General features: G+C 33.4%; 4 protein-coding genes across 4 annotated transcripts; 2 read left to right on the forward strand and 2 right to left on the reverse strand.

The window, feature by feature from the left end:
- The first annotated feature begins 4090 nt into the window (after nucleotides 1–4090).
- Nucleotides 4091–7538, forward strand: LOC107622165 (uncharacterized). The gene is made up of 8 exons (XM_016324056.3): nucleotides 4091–5403; nucleotides 5820–5853; nucleotides 5956–6183; nucleotides 6327–6416; nucleotides 6505–6570; nucleotides 6653–6744; nucleotides 6846–6893; nucleotides 7228–7538. Exons 1-8 carry the CDS (start codon nucleotides 4988–4990, stop codon nucleotides 7343–7345), a joined length of 1092 nt encoding a protein of 363 aa, XP_016179542.1. The 5' UTR covers nucleotides 4091–4987; the 3' UTR covers nucleotides 7346–7538.
- A 1000-nt stretch (nucleotides 7539–8538) lies between these two features.
- Nucleotides 8539–14260, reverse strand: LOC107622162 (uncharacterized). The gene is made up of 5 exons (XM_088502904.1): nucleotides 12336–14260; nucleotides 10958–11944; nucleotides 10009–10234; nucleotides 9443–9585; nucleotides 8539–9120 (listed from the first exon to the last, which is right to left on the reverse strand). Exons 1-5 carry the CDS (start codon nucleotides 14007–14009, stop codon nucleotides 8809–8811), a joined length of 3342 nt encoding a protein of 1113 aa, XP_088359030.1. The 5' UTR covers nucleotides 14010–14260; the 3' UTR covers nucleotides 8539–8808.
- A 1941-nt stretch (nucleotides 14261–16201) lies between these two features.
- Nucleotides 16202–18465, forward strand: LOC107622166 (uncharacterized). The gene is made up of 3 exons (XM_016324057.3): nucleotides 16202–17102; nucleotides 17680–17727; nucleotides 18265–18465. Exons 1-3 carry the CDS (start codon nucleotides 16277–16279, stop codon nucleotides 18309–18311), a joined length of 921 nt encoding a protein of 306 aa, XP_016179543.1. The 5' UTR covers nucleotides 16202–16276; the 3' UTR covers nucleotides 18312–18465.
- Nucleotides 18466–18900: 435 nt separating this feature from the next.
- On the reverse strand, nucleotides 18901–22498 carry LOC107622164 (anthranilate phosphoribosyltransferase, chloroplastic). The gene is made up of 10 exons (XM_016324055.3): nucleotides 22212–22498; nucleotides 21978–22121; nucleotides 21665–21826; nucleotides 21484–21567; nucleotides 20863–21051; nucleotides 20235–20325; nucleotides 20070–20129; nucleotides 19791–19909; nucleotides 19312–19446; nucleotides 18901–19190 (listed from the first exon to the last, which is right to left on the reverse strand). The coding sequence occupies exons 1-10, from the start codon at nucleotides 22425–22427 to the stop codon at nucleotides 19161–19163; spliced, it is 1230 nt and encodes a 409-aa protein (XP_016179541.1). The 5' UTR covers nucleotides 22428–22498; the 3' UTR covers nucleotides 18901–19160.
- Nucleotides 22499–22549: the final 51 nt, after the last annotated feature.

Raw genomic sequence — 22549 nt, forward strand, 5'->3', positions numbered from 1 at the left:
AAACTTACAAATAAAGAAAACTTGGTATCAACTGCATATACTTATTTTTCATCACATCCTCAAAAATAAGTAGAAGATGAAAACTTACAATTTCGATGGCCAAAAAGAGGACTCTGATTCTTGAATTTCGTCTTCTCTTTTCTGTCTTCCTCTATTCAGATCTTATTGTTGGGATTGGATGAACTGGTGAAAGTTGAAACCTGAAAGAAGGGTTTAAGGAAGCGCTGTCTTGAGGCAACGGGGTTTCAACGGTAACAAGCATTATCTTCAATGTACAAAATTAAACTGTTCTGTTAGAAAAACTTACCGGAGTAAATGGTTTGGACATAAATCAGCGCCGCTCTTGCTCGTATCCCTTTGTACCCTTCCATTTTTTCGCCCTATCACTGTCTATGCCCGTCACCCTTCCCCTTCCTGAAATCGTTACAGCGTGGGTTACCCTAGTTCTTCCAAGGTTCCAACACTTATTATTATTATTATTATTATTATTATTATTATTATTATTATTATTATTATTATTGTTGAGAGTAAGCCCAGAGAGCATCCCAATCTATTTTTCTTCAACGCATAACATAGCTTCAAAAAAAATTTTTGGGCTTCAAATCAAATTGGCCCAAACACTTAACCACCTTAATTAACATAATCTACTACCTAACTTATTAATCACTTTGACAAGTTAAAGCCTGTTGTTTCTCTGCTTCCGTCAGATTTGTTTTGTCTTGGGAAACATCTTTACACGCGTCTAATATCCATGCACTCCACCTAGTTTCAGCATGAAAAGAAAATTCTTCATTTCATCACCGTAGCACTGCCCTTATATTAGGACCACCCATGCAAGCAATTAGATTCGAAAATTTCTAAATATTGCAAATACTACAAATATTGATTATTCTGTTTGCCCCTTCGTAATTGAACTTTTTATGAAGAAAACAATACAATTAGTTTGCATTCTTATAATATACATGTAATTTCTTTGCATGTCTTCTTCAATAAATTCTACACCATACTATAATCTTTATTTAATACACCCTAACTAGTAAAACACATAAAAGAAAGAAAAATAATTATCTCTTTTATTTTTTAATTTATTAAAAAATTAATATATTTAAACAATGAAATTACTTAAATACATTAAGTTTTTAATAGATTTATACAATGAAAATTAGTTGTCAAGCTTAATTACCTAACCCATTATGTGGCAGGCCATTTTTGGTGGAGTCATTTTCATTCAAAATTTTATAGTAAATTGCAAACATTCCAGATTCCACCATATATAATAGTTTAAAAATAAATAAATAATTAAATATTCCACTAGGATTATGTGGATGATGATGGTGAGTGGTCACTGTTGTTCTAACAATTCCAAGAAGTCAAGGTTGTCTAAATCGTGGGACCCACTCCATTGTTTGTCCCAAAAGCATCAACAATCTCGTGAGTCTTTTCTATGATCATTATGCTCTCTATAATATAATCTCACGATATATATATATATATATATTTGTCTTTTTATTTAATTTTTAATTTAACATATTAAGAATTAATTTGTTGTAATACTGAGTTTTATTTAAAAATTTATTATTAACTAATAAATTACCGTATATATAAAATAGAATTCAAACTTTTAATACTTACTTAAATAGATTAATAAAATAATTATTAGACCAACCTAACTTAATTATAATCTAGCATTATATTATACTAAACTAAACTAACCTTATTTCATTCCCAAAATAATGTAGTAGTAATAATAATCTATCCCTTGTAGATTGCAATTTCATTTGTGTGTCTTTTTCACCATGAGGCCCACTATAAGACACCATAGTCTAAGATTATTGATGAATCATTTGGGATCAACCATCATAATCATATCATAATCCATAAACATTAAAGTCTCCATACACTTAAATATACCATTTAATCATCATCTCAAAACCACACTTTTCTTAAGATTATCATACATTTTTTATTTTTTCTTAAATTATAAACACACCCAAAATTAGAAAAAAAAATCATAAGGTACATGAGAACAAAAAAAAAACCTTTAGAACTTTTTTTTTTTTATTGTCCACGGTATCCCCCAACTCGATAGATCAAAAACTAATCCGTCGCGAATCTAAGCTCCATTTAAGGGTCTACATGCATAAGGCGAAATTCGAACCCCCGACACTTGTTTAATCGAATGAGTGAGCTGACCACTCGATCGACTAATAAACACACAGTTATTGTCATAAAGAATTATCCATTTTTTATTAGCTCCACAATCACACATAATTATCTTAGTATTATTAACATTCATAATTAATTTTTACATATTATTTAGTAATTTTTAATGGTATGTGGCATGTCTTTCTCGGTTGGTTAAGCACTTTACTTGGTTTATCAGAAAAAACGAATTAAGAAAGACAACAAATCTAGGGCATGGATCTCCACTGCAGAGCATTCCCAATACAAAATCCATACTACACATGTTGTCCCAATGTCTGGTCCCTTTCTTCTATGTGTCTCTCTCTGTCACAAAATACAAAATGGAAATAAAAAAATAAAAATAATACAGAATCTAACTGGTAAGGTGTAAACACATGCATGCCTTTTCTGGATTATTTTATCATTTGCATGGATATATGTAAGATATCAACTCTGCAATCAAATTTTTTGGTAGTTTAAAAAAAAATGATTTTGTATTTTAATTTTTTTTTTACCAAAGATAGAAGACTCGAATTCGCAACCTCTTAATTGAGTATGGAAAAACTATGTCATTTGAACTATTGGCGGTATTTTAATTTCTTGACAACCGAAGGATTTAGTATTTTAATTTCTACACACTTTAAGCATTAAAAAAAAATGCTACAAAATATAGTTTTATATTATTGCATTAATAAACACAATTATTTAACTTCTTAAAAATATAAAGTTACCAATTATTTTGGCTCTCTTGCTATCTGTTTTTTCATATAAATTTAATTTTAATATACTATTAATATAAAATAATTATATATATATATATATATTTAATTATGTAAATATTTATTTAAAAAATAAATATAATTGAATAATTACATAAAATATTTTATGCTATATGTGTATTAAAATTAACTTTTTTTTTACATTACGTCAAGAGATCCAAGAGATTAATAGTTGAATAACTATAGAATATATAGTATGTGTTTGGATTAATATTTATTAATATGTTTTTGTAGAATAAATTTTGATTGAAATTGGATTGAGGTTAATGTAATTTTTGTTTGAATATTTTTTGTCAAATATAATTTTTAAAAATAGATATTATTTGAATAATATTAGCTAAAATTACGTTAGAATATAAAATTATTAAAACGACTTATTTAAATGGTAAAAATTCAGGTGCAGTCAATTTTATATAAAATTGATAGTTGAGCGGTTAAATGATTTGACTGATTTAAATAAATTTTTAGGTGGAAACTCAAGTGCAGTCGACTTCACTCATAGCTGAGAGTCGTTAGATGAAAATTTAGTCAAATCAGTCAAATTATCTAATCGCTCTTAACTATCAACTTCACGTAAAAGTCGACTGCACCTGAATTTCCACCAAATTTTATCTAATAATTTTTAATTATCAACCTCATGTCGCTTTTTAATTTGATTATGGAGGCAAAGCTGGTGCTGGACTTGGATATGGGGAGGAGTGGTGCTTAGCATTGGTGTGGTGTCATGCACAATTCGGACCCAACGATTTCTTGAACTTAATTCAAAAAGCAAATTAACAGAGAAAACGGACCATCCGATTTCATGTAAATCGTCAAAAAAAATTTTGATCATGGAGAAATCGCAGGGTCCGATTTACTTTATGTGAATTTCAGATCCTCTCTCCATGCAAAACGGACCCTCCGATTTGCTTCCAAAAACTTAAAAACAAAGAACTCGGAGGGTCCGATTTCTTAACACCAAATCTGAGCAAAATGCTATCCCACAAATTGGTGTAGCACCTCCATCATCCATAACCCGACACAACACTTTTACCTCTTCTATAACAAAAAAAATCAACTACTTCATGTGAAGTTGACTGCAATTGAATTTTTACCGAATATGAATTAGATTTTAAAAATTTAGACTAGATGAAAATTTAAAGTTAATAAGAAGAGAAAAGCATAGTAACAAGAAAGAAGGGTTAATAAGAAGAAGCTTGTGCTGAAAGCACAACATCCCTTTCTGTGTGTCTCACATTCTCTCTCTTTCTGAGTAGATTCCTGAACACAAAAGCTAAGAAGCAAAGCATCTTCTCTTCCCGTACCTATACATAACATAACATAACAAATTCCCTTCCTTTGCTTTCCCTTGCAAGTTTCAAACTTTTTTTTCCTTGCTTAACAAGAACAACACTTCAAACAAACATTGCCACCTTTGTTTTGTTTTCACATTTTTTAATAATCAAGTCTTATAACTGTCGGTGTTTCTTTTATGTGCATAAATCAACCCCAAAGTTTGGAATATCTACGTAATCCAAATAATTATGCTTAATGCAGTCAAAAAATGTGTCAAGAGTTTCAACTTTTTAGTCATTGAATGGCCCCCAAGTTTCAACTAGATAACTCTTCCTTCTGTTTGTGAAAATGCATGAGAAACTCATGAGAAACTCTCTCTCTCTTTCTCTCTCTCTCTCTCCCCATTCTGTTGCTTCATCATTTCTTCATGATGTTTATGGTGCAGAGTCCTCTGCTTTCCGTTTTGGGTTCTCTCTCCTTTCCTTAAATTTTAGCATGAGGGGCTAAAAAATTGAACTTGAACCATAAGTCCATAACCCACTTCACAAGTTTCAAACTTTTTCACATTTTTGTGTTCTTTGGTTTATGAGAGTAATCAATTTTTTTGGTGTTACTTCAGTTTGTTCATTCATTCTTTGAAGTTCAGCCCTTTTTTTGTGTTTTGTAAACACTGTTTAACATATTGGAGGTGGAAAAACAGTGAGAAATCTGAGAGTCACAATAAGAAGAAGAAAGTAAAGTGACTCAAAATGAGTTTTCTGACAGGAACTTCCAAAGGGTCATGGCAGCCAATAATGACTGCAAAGACAAACACTCAGAGTTACTGGCTAAACTGGAGGGTCTTTCTTTGTACCATATGGATCCTTGTTACCTTAATCTTCTCATCATTTCTTATTTGGAAGTATGAGCATGTGAGGAAAAAACCAGCAAGGAACAATGGTAATGGTGGCAATGGTGAAAACCTTGAAGAAGAAGCAGAAGAAGAAGAAGAAGAAGAAAGAACTTCAGCAACTTTGTATGAGGATGAGACATGGAGGCCTTGCCTTAAAGGGGTTCACCCTGCATGGCTTCTGGCTTTTAGAGTTCTTGCATTCATTATTCTTTTGGTGCTTCTGATTGTCAATGCTGCTGTGGATGGAGGACGCATTTTCTACTATTACACTCAGTAAGTTCTCATTCCTTATTGATGAGTTTTGTCTTAGAAATTTTTGGTACTTTTTAGAGTTTTTGCATTTATTGTGCTTTTGGTACAATACATGATACTAAACACAAGTTTAGGAAGCATATTTAATCTTAAAAAACCTCAATCCATAGTGAACCTAGCTAGCAATCTCTGTTCTTTGAATTTGGCATGTCATTTTCCCATTTAGTGCTCTTGAAGTTAAGCCTTTATAATTTTGTGATCAATCATAGGAATATTTAAAGATTCTCAGAAGAAACAAAGTCATTGTCTTACCTAATTTATGATAACATCTTAAGCAACCAACATTTATGGCAAGGTGGTTTGTTCTTAGCACTTTCTGTATTAATTAATTATCTTACAAGCTTCTGCATTCCATTTTTTGGTGGATTCTTAAACAGGTGGACTTTTACATCAATCACCATTTATTTTGGGGTAAGTATGAAAGGCCTAATGTCACTCTTATCTATCTATCTATCATCATATTTGTACATGATTTCTTATGTATATTTGTCCTTTGTGTGCTTGAATTTGCAGCTTGGATCTTTGCTTTCCATTCATGGATGTTACCAGCATCATAAGAAAGCAACAGGTGATAAGGTTGATAATGTGGATGGAGATGCAGAGCAAGGATTCAATGGTGACCCTGCACTTCCACAAAGTTCTAATGCATTCGACCAAGATAAAATCTTAGCAGCCCCGAAGGAACATCTCGTTCGCCAACATGCGGGAACTTGGGGTTATATCTTTCAAATAATATTCCAGGTATACTTCAATATTCACTCATTCAACTACAAGAATGATTGTATGATACCCTTTTCTGAATAATTGGAAAAATGAAGAATTATAGCTCAGTTCTTAGTACATTTGCATTGATCTTGTTATTTTGTTTCTTCACTTGTGAACAGATGAATGCAGGTGCTGTATTGCTCACTGATTGTGTATTTTGGTTCCTAATTGTTCCATTTCTAACAATCAAAGATTACAACATAAATTTTGTAAGTATCACCTAGGAATTTTCTATGATATCTTCAATCACATTAGAGAACTTTAAAGCTAAACCATATACAAACTCTTCTGTGGCAGTTGATAATCAATATGCACACAATCAATGCTGTTTTCCTCATAGGTGATACTGCTTTGAATTCCCTGGTGAGTTTCTGCATTTGATTCCATTGAAATTGTTCACTCTCTTTGCATCTTACCCTTCTTCTAATTACCTTCACCTCTTCAGCCGTTCCCTTGGTTTCGAATTGGATACTTTTGCCTGTGGACAGTAACATATGTGATTTTCCAGTGGATGGTTCATGCTTGCATCTATCTCTGGTATGAGTCTTCATTGTTATTTTGGCCTCCACTTTTGTGAAAACATCTTATGCATCATAGTTTAACCTCTAACATGACTATTTTTCTCTTAAAAAAAACAGGTGGCCATATACATTCCTTGACTTGTCATCTCCATATGCTCCATTATGGTATGAATTTTATGCCAAGGAATATATTCTCTGCTAGATATGCACATTTTTGTAATGGGAAATTCCTCTTATTTTTCCCATTCCCACTGTTAAAACTATCATTTCATTGTCAAATAATCAAACTCGTGAATATTTGGTAAATTTGATTCATTAAACTCAACTGTTGAGTTTACTAGTAACGCCATAAACTCGATTTCGGACCTAAACTTACAAGAGTTTACGAATTAACTCGAGAGACAACTTTTTGTTTATAAAACTGTTGAATGTTGATAGAGCCAAGAGTTAACCAATTTTGCTGACCCATTTTTTTCTATGACTTGTGATTGATTGATAGGTACTTTGCTGTGGCATTGCTGCATATTCCTTGCTATGGTGTATTTGCTTTGATAATGAAGCTGAAACATTATGTGCTGTCAACGCGGTACCCTGATAAATATCTATGTTCTAGATAGCTAGAAAGATAAAGATAGATTACATGACTTTGGCATTAGGATTAAGCAAGCTTTGATTTTCTGAAGAATATTACTTTTTTCTTTTTTTCCATAGGAATAAGGAAGAGAAGGAATGTACAACCAAAAATAGTCACAATGTAGTGTATGAACTCATATTCATATAGTTAAATATATCAGTCTTTCTTTTGTGTAATTTTCTTTTTTTTTCTTTGGGATATAACTATATTTGTGAAGTAATAACTTTACAATTAAGAATGGTGATGCAAAAATGACCACCGAAAGTGAACATGTTATCACCATGTAGCACACAAAAAGTTTGTTTTATTATATATTAGCTTAACACACTTACCTATGGCAAAGTTGGATATGATGTGCAAGCAAAGAATTAAGACTTCAAGAAATAGTTTTTCTTTGTAATAAAAATTTTATTAATAAATTGACTTCATATGTACATATATATATTATATGCAAGATCATGCTAACAAGTTCCTTGATACCACAAACAAATTTTTTTTTAATAGAAACATTTTTCTTTCAAGTTTTTAACATTAGAAGAATAAAAATTTTCTATTTAACCAATGTTTTTAAGGTACTTTTTAGCTATTTCCTTTTTTTTTAATTCATACCATTTACTCTCACCAAATTTAATATTCAATATAAAATCTTAAGAACTTCTAGTGCTAAACTTTTGGTCATTTTATTTAAATACATTTTCCAAGAAATTATGGCCGCTCCAAACCAACCCTTGCAGCCCTACCTAAAAGTGAGGAATCACTTTCCAGTTTCCACCACTAAAATAAGATATGTAGGGTAAACTATCATGTGCTTATTCTTACTTTTCATAGTACTATGCTTGATCATCTTTTATCCAGATACCATTATGAATATTTTTAAAGAATCTACCGACAAGAGTAAAGAATTACTATCAGTGATTATAAATTTCATTTACATTATTAATGAATTTGAGGGGCAAAAAGTTTACTTATGACATTCACCAAAATTATCACTAAATGTTCATAATCATTTATACATTGACTTACCGCTGAATATCCACATCAATAATGTCTAAGATAACTTTTAACCAAATAATTGTCTGGTTCTAAGAATCTTTTCCAGCAGTGGGACTGGGAAGTTCATCATGAAAGAAGGTACATAACTAATTAAGCAATCATATCAATGAGAACAAATGCACGTACAAAATCTGATAAAGCTATATAATGAATAGAACAAATAAATGAATACAAGAACAGAACAGAACAGAACAGCGTAGACCTTTTTTCTTTTTCTCCAAAGAAAATAGCCTAAACACTACAAAAATTTTTGTTACAAAAGGAAATGATGACCCAAAATTGACTACACAGACAACTGTGATTATTGAACAAACATCGTTAAGAATAAGATGCAACAAAAATGTATAGTACAACTAATCAACAAGAGATATAGACATAGGGCATAAATTTTCATTATAAAGAATTGCTTGGCAATGAACCCATTAATATTATATTTTCGTCTTTATGCTCTCTGGTCTTCTCTGGCTTCTCCCTGGAAAATAACCCAGAGAGTAGTTTAGGTGATAACCCAGCAGAACTAAGTCCCCTCCCTAACAAGTCCAAGGTTCCACTTGAGTCACTAATTCCCTTCTGGCTTGGAATCTTAGTTAAGCTCTTTGTCTCGTTTGATCCGAGCTGTGTGCCGCAAGGACAGTTCGCATGCTTTCTGAAGCAACGCTTATGGAAAACAGATTGACAAGCTTTACACCTTTCGATATCATCTTCCTGCTCATAATTAAGCTCAGGTTAAGAGTGTTGTTTTGAGTAGATCAGAAGAATTCCATAAGAAAAATGTGATTCTATGAGAAGTGTCATATTCCTTTATCCTAATAATAATAGAAATAAAAATAAAATTTGGGCTCAAAAATATCTTATATCAAATGGAAGAATACCACTCGCTACTTGAAACCTAACAATTGTATAAGGAATCCCAATGGAAGTGCTGATAAAAATAATATAGAAGGAAATTTTAGAATAAATTAACTTCCAGATCCCTATGGTACCCACAACAAATTCTGTGACAATCTTAGGCTACATGCAGACAAACCTGAAATGGGAAAATGAGAGAAGATGGGTCACTACAATCTTGTCGGCCACTACAAGGGACTCCCACATCACAGCATATGAGACACTGGTCAGTAATGTGTTCCATGATTTTACTTGACACAGTTTCCACCATAACCGGAAGTGCTGCACAACAGTTGTTATACATCAGGAACATTTTATATAGGAAATGCAGCACACAAACTTCACAGTATACCATTGGTTTGATTTAAAATATATAATCAATAGGATAGTTCTATTATCTCATCATCTCATGTGACCAAAAGAGAGAAATGAAAATTCAGTGAAAAGTATAAAGCAATGTGCATTAATTTACAGCATAGGTGATTTAATTAATCTTAAATCCGGATGCTCTGACCAGATGGATCTCTCTTCATGCATGCATCAAAGCATGTGTAGGTGAAAAACTAGGGTTTAGATATAAATATATTGTAGTGAAACCACATTTATTCATCCGAAGAGATGAAACACAAATGGAAATGAAATAAAAATGAACTTCCCATTCCATTTAACGTACAAATAAGCAATGAACAAGAAATAGAAGCTTACCAGCAAAGACTCCTTTGGAAAGATCAATCAAATCCCTGAGAGAAAAGAAGTCATTGCTTTCAAGGAGATACCTCCGGCTTCCAAGTGCTCTGTTGATAGACCTCCGGAATGGGCAGCGAACAAATGGAAGCATGATTCCTATCTTTTTCCTGACACTCATAACACGACGCAAGGCTGGGACCTTCAACAAAAGGAAGGGATTCACGGCAGTGACACAAAGCATAGGCTGCAGAGAAATTTGTCAGTGAAAATTTAAGTGAATGGGAAGACTTATTTAAAAATATAGAGAGTTAAAATGGCTGGCATTCTGGCAAGGAAAAGAAAATCATATGAATCTATGAATCATATGTATCTAGGAATTGATTGTTACAGAATTAGGTAACAGTAACTCCTTGCTGAACAACACAAATATTACTTCGAATCCTCAATTTTTTTAATAAAAAATACTTCCAATCCCCTGGTTAGGGCATTTTTTTTTTTTTTACTACTTTGAACTTCCTAGGGATCCCATAAAGAGGTTTTTTTTTTTTTTGTTTGGGGGGGGGGGGGGGTTATAAAACCCCATAGAAAGAATTTCAACTTTACAAGTCAACAGCAGCCAATCACAGAGAAAGGATATGGACAATTAAGCTATGAAACACCATGAAATTTAATATGCACATGTACTAAGCCAATTAAATCTAATTCTGTACAGACATTAACAGCCATTAATCAAATTGGTTTTGCATTACTTTACAAGATTTGCACCAAATGCATATGATAATTCAAACTGATGGCCATTCAATATTCAATATATCAGTGTTTACTGTATACTTGGACAGGAATTAGGATAGGAAATTCTTGTTTTTTACACTGAAAATAGAGAAGAGAAACATTATACATATATTTGGACATTAACAAACATACAAACAAACAATATTTAAAAGGCAAGCTTTAGTTTTAGAGTTACCTGCTCATGTATAGAATCCAGATATGACTTTGCTAACTGAGAAACAGGATGATGCGAGAAATCCCAATGATGCAAAACCCTTGCAGGCAAGACTGCAGTCTCATTTGTGTGGCAAGAAGTGCAGAACAACTGACCAGTGTATTCACAAAGTCGGGGCCTCCCCCAGCCAAATGTCTGTACAAGATCCTGAATCAAGGTTTTCTCATTATCAAGATGCTTATGGCATCCAGCACAAGTGTAATGCTGTGCTTCTAACAACTGTCTCACAGATTTGTTTGGTGGAATTTCAACTATAAGTGATATGGTTTTCCCCAAAGTAGAAGAGTTCCCAATGATTCCTCCTGTGAAAGAAGACCGAGACACTAGTGCATTTGACACATGTGAAAGAGGATCTGAATCTTGAGGGGATAAAAACAAAGCCAATGCTCTTGGAAGACTTGAATAGAACCGGGTACGGAGAATAGATTGTAAACACTCTTGAATGAGAACACTTCTTTTAGCAATAATATCAGGAGATGCGCTTCTAAACATCTTAGACTCCTTTTCAATAGAAGACCAAGGCGAAGGTAAATTCCAGCCTTGCTCGCTGAATAAGGTTTTTAAGCTACGATAGAGGCCAAGGAAATCACGATATCGCCTTTCGACCTCCCACTGATCCCTACCACTCCACACTTTTATTTTATATACAGTGTATTCCTTAACCCCAACCAATCTTTCACTGAAAGAAACATCTCCTTTCTTCTGCCTTGCACCAACAACTTCAATTCTATCTATTCTTGCCGGGCGCTGACCTAGCATGTAAGCATTATCTATACTAGAAGTAGAAGCAGTCAGCCCACCATCTCTTGAAGGCATCGACAATTGTGATTCAATCATTCTATTATGCATGGAATGCCTACCCCCAGGAGAATCCATAGAGTCCAATAAAATTTCTTCCATTTCCTGAACAACCTCATCATAGAATTCATTCAACTCAAAGTCCTCTGTCTGCAATAGTTAGTAGAACATATTAAACCCAATAGAGAATCCATCCGAGCAGAATATTTAATGATTATTGACAAAATGCGCAAGTACACAACTCAAATGTGCAGCAGAAGTGAGGTGCTTCAAACCATTTGTCTGTGACAACATTTCAAACAACCTTTTCTGATAGAGATTAGAGATGGGGGGATGGGGGTAAAACATCCTTTCTCAAACAGTAAAATAGCAACTTTGTTGCAAAATAGGAATGACAATGCCATTTTCATCTAACATATACACTTATTCAAATAATCTAACACAATCAATAATTCCTGAATGTTATGCATGGTTAGTATATATCAGGTAAGGGATACAGCATAAAATGACAGTTTGAAACACATGGGTACTAGTTGCTCACCTTAGATTTTGCAGGAGTTTTTTCTAAATGCTCTGTTAATGTTGAAATACTCTCTAATGTTTGCCTCATTCCAACATTTGAATGATGTAAGATTCGTTCATGACTATCAAATGTGTTTCCATTCATATTCCCTATATGGTTGGATGGATTGGAAGAACTTTGATCAACTCTGCTATCAGGAAAGTGATCAAATCTGACCATAGAACTACCCAAGTCTGTGTTTTTGACATGTTGAGCAAGATTAGCCTCAGTTGTAATTTGACTAATTTCACTCTTGGTGTGTTTATTCCCCTTCTCCAGATTTCCACTATCAGTAGCATTTAGACCCTTGTGCTGAAGACCTCCTTCTGTGATAGGATCCAAATATACATCATATGACATGGTGATTGAAGATGTTTTCGGACAATTAACCAATGCATCAACACCTTGGACCTGTGGATTGACTGTGTTTGGAAAATCAGTTAAGGTATGCGTAGAACTATCCATTTCGTTATTCAATTTATTGGCACCTTGAACCTGCCACATTGCAGGAGTAATATCTATAACCTCTTTCACTGCTTCAGGCTCATCTTTGATTTCTTCAACTTTTTCACTCACAGCAACCATGTTCATTTCATCTTTACCCCTTTCCAAACCCACTGAGCTCGCAGAGTCAAAGTTCACTGCATCATTTCTAACTTCATTGTTCTTTTTTTGCTTCTCGCGGAAAAAAACAGACATCTCAGGACTTTGATCAAACCTATCATTATCTAGCAGAAAATCATCCAAGTCATTTGAGCCAAAGGCCACAGAGGAGTTTATAAGCAATGGATTCTCGTTCCGTGCTTCCAATTCCTCGCGATATTGCACACTCTTCGCCACAAAAGACTCATTCCTATTGCCATCACTGCTGTCGCTTCCATAGTTATACATTGAATCCTCACCCTCTGAATGCTCAAAATCGGACAACCCTCCCTCCTCAACCCTCTCATTCTCTCTTTCCTCCTTGTCTTCCAACCTCAATTGCACACCAAAATTATCGAATTGATCCAATCCCTCACCCTCACCACACAATCCACCCTCCAATTTTACCTCACTATTACTTACCATGCGCATTGAATCTTCTCCCTCCAAATCCGATAACCCATCATCCTGTGCTCTCTCCACATCATCCAATTGATCCATTCCACTTTCCGATCTCGCATCGCCATCACCAACCCCGCACTTCTCACTATCCTCAACCCTAGCGCTACCATTATTATCACAATTCCCAATCCTATCATTACTAAACCCTAACAACTCCGATGAATCAAGCACAGTCATAGCGAGCTCATCACTGCAATCTCCGTACAATTCCAATCCGCTAGAACCGTACCGGAGGCTCCGCCCGCAATCATCGTCGTGATTCGTCTCCGCCCTACCTCCTCCGCCGAGAGTGAAATTATCTAAACCGTTAGCGAAATCAGCGTCGGAGAAATCATTGAAGAGTGTAACGGCGCTGCCGCAGACGCTAGGAGTTCCCATGAGGGAAGCGGCACTGCAGTAACGGTCGAACTCCGATTCGCCACCGCAAGACGAGTACCGCGACAGAGGCGAGACGGAAGCGGCGGCAGCGGCATCGTCACCATCGGATTGAGTGATCCGCAGCAGCAGTGGTTGAAACAGATCCGACGATTCCGGCGTCCTCTCGCCCATCGATCATTTAGAAATGAATTTCCAAACGAAACGAAATCGTAGATACAGAAAAAAATATAACAAAATAAAAAAAATGAAGGAAATGGAAATAAGAGAGGGGAAGCTGAGAATAGTTACAGTAAGGAGAGTGAGATTCTCGAAGAAACCGTTGCGGATGATTCGATCGAGAACGAGAAGAGAGCACAGTGATACATTGAAGAGAACCGTACAGAAGAAGAAGAATGATGACAATGCACACAAAAACTCAAACTGTGAGAATCAGCTTTTTGTTTCTTAGTTTAAACCATTTTTTATTTCTTTTTAAATAAATATTATGTTTACGGGAAAAACTCAGGTGAAGTCGACTTCACGTGAAGTTTATCGACTTCACGTGAAGATCAACTTCATCTGAAGTTGATACTTGAGAGCTATTAGATAAAAATTTAGTCAAATTAATCAAATTATTTAACGGTTCTCAAATATAATTTCACGTGAAATCGACTGTACGTGAGTATCCAGCTATGTTTACTTTTTTTTTTTTCATCTTTTTATTTATGAACATCCTAATATCCTTATCAATTATGACTAACTAATTATTTTATCATAAAATTCTTTAAAGATGAATCAACTATTTCCATTTCTATGGAAATGAATGAATCATTTATTGAATTAAATAATTATCTTATATAGGCATTAATCTTTAAAAAATATGTATTTGTTATTTTTATTGTAAATCATTATTTTATTACGATAAATTTAAGGTTTGATTCTTATTTTGTATTTGATAAATCGATAAGACTATTTGTTTGTATTTGTAATTTTATCAAATAAATTAGACAATTTTTTATTTTAAATATTATAAATTTACTTACAGCACATCAATACAAACAATTTTAAGAGTTTTATCTATTATTTAATCTAATTAAATTTTAAATTTAAATATATTTATTATAAAATATATATGATGACTACTAAATTAAGACTTTGCATTCAAGACATAATATTATTTAAGTTGGAGAAATGTAATGAGGATGTAGAAAAGTAGTTTGGTTTCAGAACTACCAGTCCAACTGTCGAAGTATATAAAATAAAACAAAATGGGACATATATCAAGATGAGAGTATGTATGTTGTTTATTTATTTATTTTACCTGCTACCTACCAATCAAAATATGTTGGGAGTTGTCTGAAAATTTAACAAGGCACAAGCACATTGCCCAACTAAGATATATGATAAATCATGATTAATACTTTATCCCTTTCTTTGGCTTATTTACTTTTGACCAATATCATGCTTTCCTTTTATTTTTGTTTCTATTAAATTCTTAAGTTATGCCATCCCCATCTCAATACTATGGGACTTGTTTGGCTTTTACATATAATTTTTGTGTAGTTTTCTCTGAAATAGTCCCTTAATATATAAAGATCGAAATGATAGTGCAAAAATAATATTCATCTACATAACACATTCAAATATGATACTTATAAATAAAATCAAATCAAATAGAGTGACAATAGATAAAATGGTTAATTCAAATCTTAACAAGAAATAATTTAAAATTAACAATAAAATAGATGTGACATTAATCATAAAAGGCGTGACAGCAGATTTTTTTTTTTATTTTATATATATATATATATATATATATATATATATATATATATATATATATATATATATATGCATGTCCCAATAAAACAAAACATAAGAATAAATGATTTGAATTTCTTAAAAAATTTTAATTTTTATTTTTTCTTTATTTGTAAATCAGACAAAAAAGAGTCTGATTTTTAAATCAACTTTCACACTCTTTAAATTTAAATTTTATTTCATTAATATATTATAGTTATTTCAAATCATGAAATTGAATTTTAAATAAAAATAAATTCTTTTTTTAAAGGTTTGAATTATTTACTTTAGTCAAACAAACTTGTTAAGTTGACTTGACAAAAATATAAATGTTTTTAGTATGACTTCTATAAACTTCAATGTTAAGATTAAAATTAGTAATAATAATTAAAAAATAAAAAACCAATTGCATAAAAAAATTTCTCAGCAGAAATTCAAAAGCTACAAAAACTAATCATTTCTGTACCCAACAAAAAGTAAAAGAAACCCATAAAAAAAATTGAACAAGATTCCCCAACATTACATGTGAGTAAAGCTAAATTTATTATTTATATCATTCGCATAAACCCTAAACTTGACACTACTCCCATCACTCTCTCCTCACAAATAATCACACTCATTCTTAGACACAATTCTTGTCCTGTTTCAGTTTCACAACCATGCTAACAACATTAACACATCATGTTCTATGTCTCATTTTTATTATTACTACTCTTTTTCCATTAATAAGTTCAACCTACATGAATTCATGCAGATCATTTTGTGGCAACATAACCATAGATTACCCTTTTGCCCTCCGATACGGTTGCGGCCACCCCGGCTTCAAGGACCTCCTCCATTGTATCAACAATGTCCTCATGTTCCACATAAGCTCCGGATCCTATAGGGTCCTAGACATAGACTATGCATACCAAGCACTAACACTTCAAGAGCCTAACATGTCGACGTGCGATACCCTAGTGCTCGGCGGCCAGGGCAACGGCTTCACGGTCGAGCCGTGGCGTGCACCGTACATGAATCCGGCACCGGAGAACGTGTTTATGCTCATAGGTTGCTCGGCTATGTCACCATTGTTCCAAGGTTTTCCCGGGAAGCACTTGCCATGCAAAAATGTTTCAGGAATGGGCTGTGAGGAGTACTATGGGTGCCGGGCCTGGGATGGGCTGGGCCACAATAGATTGGGCTCAGGGTATTTTGGGTCAGGCCCACCAGCATGTTGTGCTGTACCATATGAGGCTATTAAGTCCATTAACCTTACAAAGCTTGAGTGTGAAGGGTATAGTAGTGCTTATAGTTTGGCACCAATAAGGCTTAATGGGCCTAGTAATTGGGCCTATGGGATCCGTGTGAAGTTTTGGGTGAAAGAAAGTGAAGAGTTCTGTGGCGCGTGTGAGGCAACCGGTGGCGCGTGTGGGTATGGCCTTGATGGAATTAAGCAAATTTGCATGTGTGGGAACTCCAATTCAACCTCCAATTGTGATTCAGGTTTGTTAGTTTAATTAAGGTGAAGACTCACATGCAGTTGTCTTTATGTGAAGTTGATAGTTAAGAATCGTTAAATAATAATTTAATCAAACATGTCAAATTATTTAACGATTCTAAATCAACAATTTCACATAAACAAAACTGCATGTGAGTTTTTGCCTTTAATTAATCCTTCCATTTTAAATTCCCATTTTGTTTTATTAATCAATGTCTTCAAACGATATACTAAAATATGATAATGGAACCACTTAGATAAAGATGTTAAAAATGTCTTTTTTTAAAAATGTTTTTTAAAAATTAAAATTTAACACATAATCAATTAAATTATATTATTTTTTATTAAAAAATAGATTGGACAAATCAGTTTAACAAAAAAATAATACAATTTAAGTGATTATATGTATTAAATTTTAATTATTAAAAAATATCTTTAAAAAAAGACATTTTATGCATCTTTATTTTTATGGAGCATCTCCATATGATAATGGTAGATATTACCACGAATAAATGGAGTGATTAGCAATTTGCACTTTGTTTTGTTGTAAATTAACAAGTGACGGTTTATGAAAATTTGCAGTTAGTTTGTCTTCTAAAACAAGGCCCATGATGGTAGAAATAATAGCAGGTACTTATTGTCATTTTTAGTTTGACTCATATTAGATTTTTTTTTTTAATTATAGAATCTCCGATATTATATCATAAAATTGCTTATCCTATAAATTTAAATTCGAAAAAAAAATTATATAAATAATTATATTTTTAAGGTAAATATTTCTATAAAAATGTCATCACATAAAAATGACATTGTAAATAGTTAGATGGTTTAGCATGTTTGATTGAGTCATTTAATATAGTTTGCAATATCATCATATAAAAATGTCTTCACGTAAATTTTCACCTATTTCTAATACTTACAAGTTACAACTAAATTTAGTTGCTTCATTGATCGAGTTGAGTTAGGACTAAGCAACAATCATCTCTTAAAAAATAACAATTAATGATGAAGGAAAAGTGGAAAACATTTTTTTGTACGACAAATCTACATAGGAACATTGCTATTTCTAGCATTCACCTATGGGACCTTAATAATTTAATGAAATTTTGTATGAACAACCTCACTACTCCAATTTAATGAGTTTGCTATGTGTAACTCCTATTGCAGGGTTATTGACCTACATGCTGGCACGGACCACGACTAATAAATACTAAGATTATATCATTTATATATTGCATGTGAGAATGTGATGTTTGATGTTTAATTTGTACCACATATTATATTCCACGTTGTAAGTAAATGTCATTTTTGCCAAAGAAAGTACATATATACCAACACGAGAAACATGTGGGATTTAATTTTCATTCACAATCATTCATTTTGCATAGTACTTCAATACCTTGTTCAGATGTTCTAACTTATAATATTTTATTGACCATGCAAACCACACTCATATATTATATTGGAAACATTTCAAGTGCACCGGAGAGTACCGGTGCACCAGTTGTTTTAACCGTTGATTTCAATTAATATATATTATATATATTTTTTATAATTCAAATCAACGGTTAAAACAATTGGAACACCAATACTCTCGGTGCACTTGAAAATGTTTCCTATTATATTTACCATATGTACTAAAACAAAAATAATTTATATTTGTGGAGGATATCAATTATGATCCTCTAATTTAAGGCCTTGTCAAATTTATTCAAATATCTCATATTAATACAAAAAATGAGTTAACTTAGAATTATCTATTATTTGTAGAAACTAGAGAGCAATGTAATATGGCTTTTTCACTTGATCTTATTCTTGAAAATCTGACATAATTTGTATAAAAACAGCAGAACATTTGTTTTTCCAGTGCTGCCTCCTTTTGTTCTTGTAAAAATAAAACAATAAAAAGATAAAATGGAAAACTTCAAATCCCCCTATACATTCCTAAAACCCTTTTTCTTTTTTGGCAATAGTACTGAAGGATACATAATTTTACATCCGAGATTACATTAAATTATTAATGTACATCAAAGCCAGTCCATGCATCAAAATGATTCGAGCTTTTATTCAGTGACAGCATCCTCTTTTATTTTCTGCAATAGTTGAACACAGGAAGCAAAAGAAGATCAACCAAATGTGTGTGTGTGTGTGTGAGAGAGATACTCAAAACTCAAAAAGTAGTATATACAAGATCCAATTTTAAGTCTAACTCACATTTGAGATGTCCTTCCACAAATCAAGAGTCTTTAGAGCCTTTCCTGATTGTTGTGAGTCGCGCGCTACAGACACCCCTTCTGCTAGGTTCCTTACGCGGCCGCTGACTAGCAGAGCGGCTGCTGCATTGAGAATCTATAGCCATTTTTTTAATTACAAAGTTCAAAATATCTTGTAAGAGACAAGTGCAATCATAGTTCATAGAATTCGACACAAATTTCAAAATATTAGGCATGGTAGCAATATGAATTCTAGTCCAACAAAAAATGTTCTGTGCTTGAGTGTTTACAATTCAGAGGAAGGGGAATATAATGAAATAATCTGGCTCAAAATTGAAGGTCAATGGGTCAAAATTAAGATGGATGATGGGAACAAACACCATATGAACTTGATTTCATAAATTCCTGTATCAAGGCCAGGGGCCAGCACTTTCCTATCACTAGAATAGAGGTATTATCTGAAAAACAAAAGGTACTCACAATAGCATCAGCAATAGGCCCTGGCTCTCCGCCTAAAACGCGCCTCAGAACCTCTGCATTGTATTCGGGGCCACCACCTTTTAAGCCTTCAAGAGTGCACCGAGGAATGCCAAACTCCACTGGCCCCACAAAAAAAAAATATAGCTGATGTAACGAGTGCATTGAGGTAAACATATGCAAAAGATCCTTTATACAACTCAATTAGTAGCACATGAGCTATATCAATTTACTTCATTCCAGAAACAAATCTGGAAAACAATAGAAGTATCATAATCTTACAGGGATCAAATGAGAACTTATCAATTCTCTCTGGTGTAACATCAAGAACTATACCAGGGCCTGCATGAAATTCATACAAGATGAAAGTACTGCTCAATTCAGATTCAAATAAATAAATCTTCTGATGAAAAAAACTCCTGATTCAAAGCATGCAGGAGATCTTACCAAGAGGACTCATCTCATCCAAACCTTCAGAGTGAACCACTAAAGCTCTTTTCATGCCAAATCTATGAAGTGCTTTAGCCATTTTGTAGACCTATTTAATAAAAATGAAGTTGTAGACCTATTTAATAAAAATGAGGATGACTCTAAGCAATTAAAGAAGTGTAATTTGAACAGAAGAAAAACAATATGGATGCATTATACAAATAATTGAGTACAGAGAACCAACTCATACATATGCAATAACATGTAATTCGATTCAATTCATTTGAAGGATACTAATACAGAGATTGTTTAAAAAACGTATCAAAGCCTCAAAGGTTAGAGCTCCGCTGCCACACACTTTTATGGTATTAAAAAGACAAAATGACCTAAATGGGCTAATACTACAGGACGGGGTTGTAATTATTTACAAAGTTCCAATGTAGACCATAAAGAACCAAGTTGCTTTCACAACTATCAATGATTCATATGCTAATATTATGAGCAAACAGAATCTTTCTTGATTATGCATTCTCCCCTTACTATAAATTTATCTGTTGGAGAACTTGCAAAGATTACACTGCAGATGGAATAGAAAGTCATTTTTTCAGTGAAATAACACCAATGAATTCTACGCAAATAAACTTACCAAATCTTCTGTGTATACCCCAACAACTGCAAAAGGTGCTTGCGCTGGATTTAACAGGGGCCCCAATATGTTGAATACAGTTTTTACCTTCAGCTTTTTTCTAATAGGCCTGACAATCTGCATTGCTGGGTGATATTTTGGAGACATCATAAACCCAATTCCTGCTTCATTCACACATTTTCTTATCCCCTAATTTGCAAGGATAGGAAAATGAATCACTGAATGCATTCATCAATAATAATTTCTATAAGATAAATCCTATTATTTAAACAAAAATACACAGATAGAGCCTAGAAGACTAGAATAGTCACTTTCTTATGAAGATGTCAAGACTCGCGATATACATCAATGCATTCCAATAGTTTTACATTATGGCTTAGCTTAAGTAGCTTCCTTTTCCTATGAACGCGAAATAAGCAGCAAATTTTTCACTATTATGTTCTACAGTTAACCAGTGATATACTGCAATCTTTTAGAAAAACCATATTTCATTAATTATGCAAAGTTAACAAAGTAAGTATGCCTTCAGATAACAAACAAGGCTAATATGAACCATAAGTAACAGTATAACACATTCACAACTCAAGAAAACTAACTGAGATGTTCGTTTTTTTCACTAACCTCAGGACCTAGGTCAATGACAACCCCCAATGCTTCCAATACATCAGCACTTCCACATTCAGAAGAGCTCGATCGGCTTCCTTGCTGCAACAAGTCACACAATATCCAAAACAAGCATCAATACAGAAACAATTTCAATTCAAATATTCAATCACATCAACATATATTCACCCTAAAACACCTTTGCAACTTTGGCACCGCAGGCTGCAGCAAGTATCGAAGCCGCAGTCGAAATGTTAACAGTGTTGGCACCATCCCCTCCAGTTCCAACAATATCAACCACATCAAGCAAACCTTCCACCTTGGTAGCATGATTGATCATAGCCCTTGCTAACCCCACAATCTATCCACAAAATAATCGAAACAATGATCAAACAAAAGGAAACAACTCAGCATTTGCTCAAAAGCTCATAATTCCAATGTCAATGAACAAATTAAAAGCAGATCCCTTTATATGCAGAATCTGAAAACAAGAGCAACAAAAAAGAAGTTACTTCTTCAAAAGTCTCGCCTTTAGCTCTCAAGAGAACAAGAACAGCGCTAATCAAAGCCTCATCAGCTTCATTCAAGAGGAAGTGAAGAGAAGCTTCAGCTTCAGTTTCCGATAAATCAACTCCATTAATCAACGATTCAATTAGCTGCGCAAAACACACAAGAATTAGAATCAACTTAGAAATGAAGGAATTGAATCAATTAGGAAGTAAGTAGAATGAAAAATGGTTGATAACCTGGGTAATGGAGGAAATGGAGGAAGGTGAACGTGCATTGTTGTTAGAAACGGCGACGTATGCATTTGAAGAAGAAGCGGTGCAGGCGATGGAAAAGGTGGTTGCTTTCGGGTTGTTAAGGGAAAACGAGGTTGGAAGGCGGTGATGAATTGAAGGTGTGGTGAGGGAAGAAGAAGAGAGAGCATGCGGCTGCGTGAGTGTGAGTGTGTGCGCCATTGATGTGTGTGCTTCTTGGGTCAAACTTTGTTTAAAGAATGAAGAATGGGTTTTGAGACTTTTTAGATTGAAATCCAAAGTCTTAGAGTGTGTTAGAAAATGAGATCCAATCTAAATTAACC

Source organism: Arachis ipaensis, chromosome B10, assembly GCF_059453495.1.
Source record: "Arachis ipaensis isolate K30076 ecotype BB chromosome B10, ASM5945349v1, whole genome shotgun sequence".
Lineage (NCBI taxonomy): Eukaryota > Viridiplantae > Streptophyta > Magnoliopsida > Fabales > Fabaceae > Arachis > Arachis ipaensis.

Excerpts from the sequence above, each read along its gene's own strand:
- LOC107622165 (XM_016324056.3), top strand. The coding sequence starts at position 4,988 with ATGAGTTTTCTGACAGGAACTTCCAAAGGGTCATGGCAGCCAATAATG. Across the intron at positions 5,404-5,819 it reads ATTTTCTACTATTACACTCA|GTGGACTTTTACATCAATCA; the intron begins GTAAGTTCTCAT and ends ATTCTTAAACAG. Across the intron at positions 6,571-6,652 it reads ATACTGCTTTGAATTCCCTG|CCGTTCCCTTGGTTTCGAAT; the intron begins GTGAGTTTCTGC and ends TCACCTCTTCAG.
- LOC107622162 (XM_088502904.1), bottom strand. The coding sequence starts at position 14,009 with ATGGGCGAGAGGACGCCGGAATCGTCGGATCTGTTTCAACCACTGCTG. Across the intron at positions 11,945-12,335 it reads AAACTCCTGCAAAATCTAAG|ACAGAGGACTTTGAGTTGAA; the intron begins GTGAGCAACTAG and ends TAACTATTGCAG. Across the intron at positions 9,586-10,008 it reads TTCCAAAGGAGTCTTTGCTG|CACTTCCGGTTATGGTGGAA; the intron begins GTAAGCTTCTAT and ends ACTGTTGTGCAG.
- LOC107622166 (XM_016324057.3), top strand. The coding sequence starts at position 16,277 with ATGCTAACAACATTAACACATCATGTTCTATGTCTCATTTTTATTATT. Across the intron at positions 17,103-17,679 it reads AACCTCCAATTGTGATTCAG|TTAGTTTGTCTTCTAAAACA; the intron begins GTTTGTTAGTTT and ends GAAAATTTGCAG. Across the intron at positions 17,728-18,264 it reads GATGGTAGAAATAATAGCAG|GGTTATTGACCTACATGCTG; the intron begins GTACTTATTGTC and ends CTCCTATTGCAG.
- LOC107622164 (XM_016324055.3), bottom strand. The coding sequence starts at position 22,427 with ATGGCGCACACACTCACACTCACGCAGCCGCATGCTCTCTCTTCTTCT. Across the intron at positions 20,130-20,234 it reads GGATGAGATGAGTCCTCTTG|GCCCTGGTATAGTTCTTGAT; the intron begins GTAAGATCTCCT and ends AATTTCATGCAG. Across the intron at positions 19,191-19,311 it reads TGTGGAAGGACATCTCAAAT|AAAATAAAAGAGGATGCTGT; the intron begins GTGAGTTAGACT and ends CAACTATTGCAG.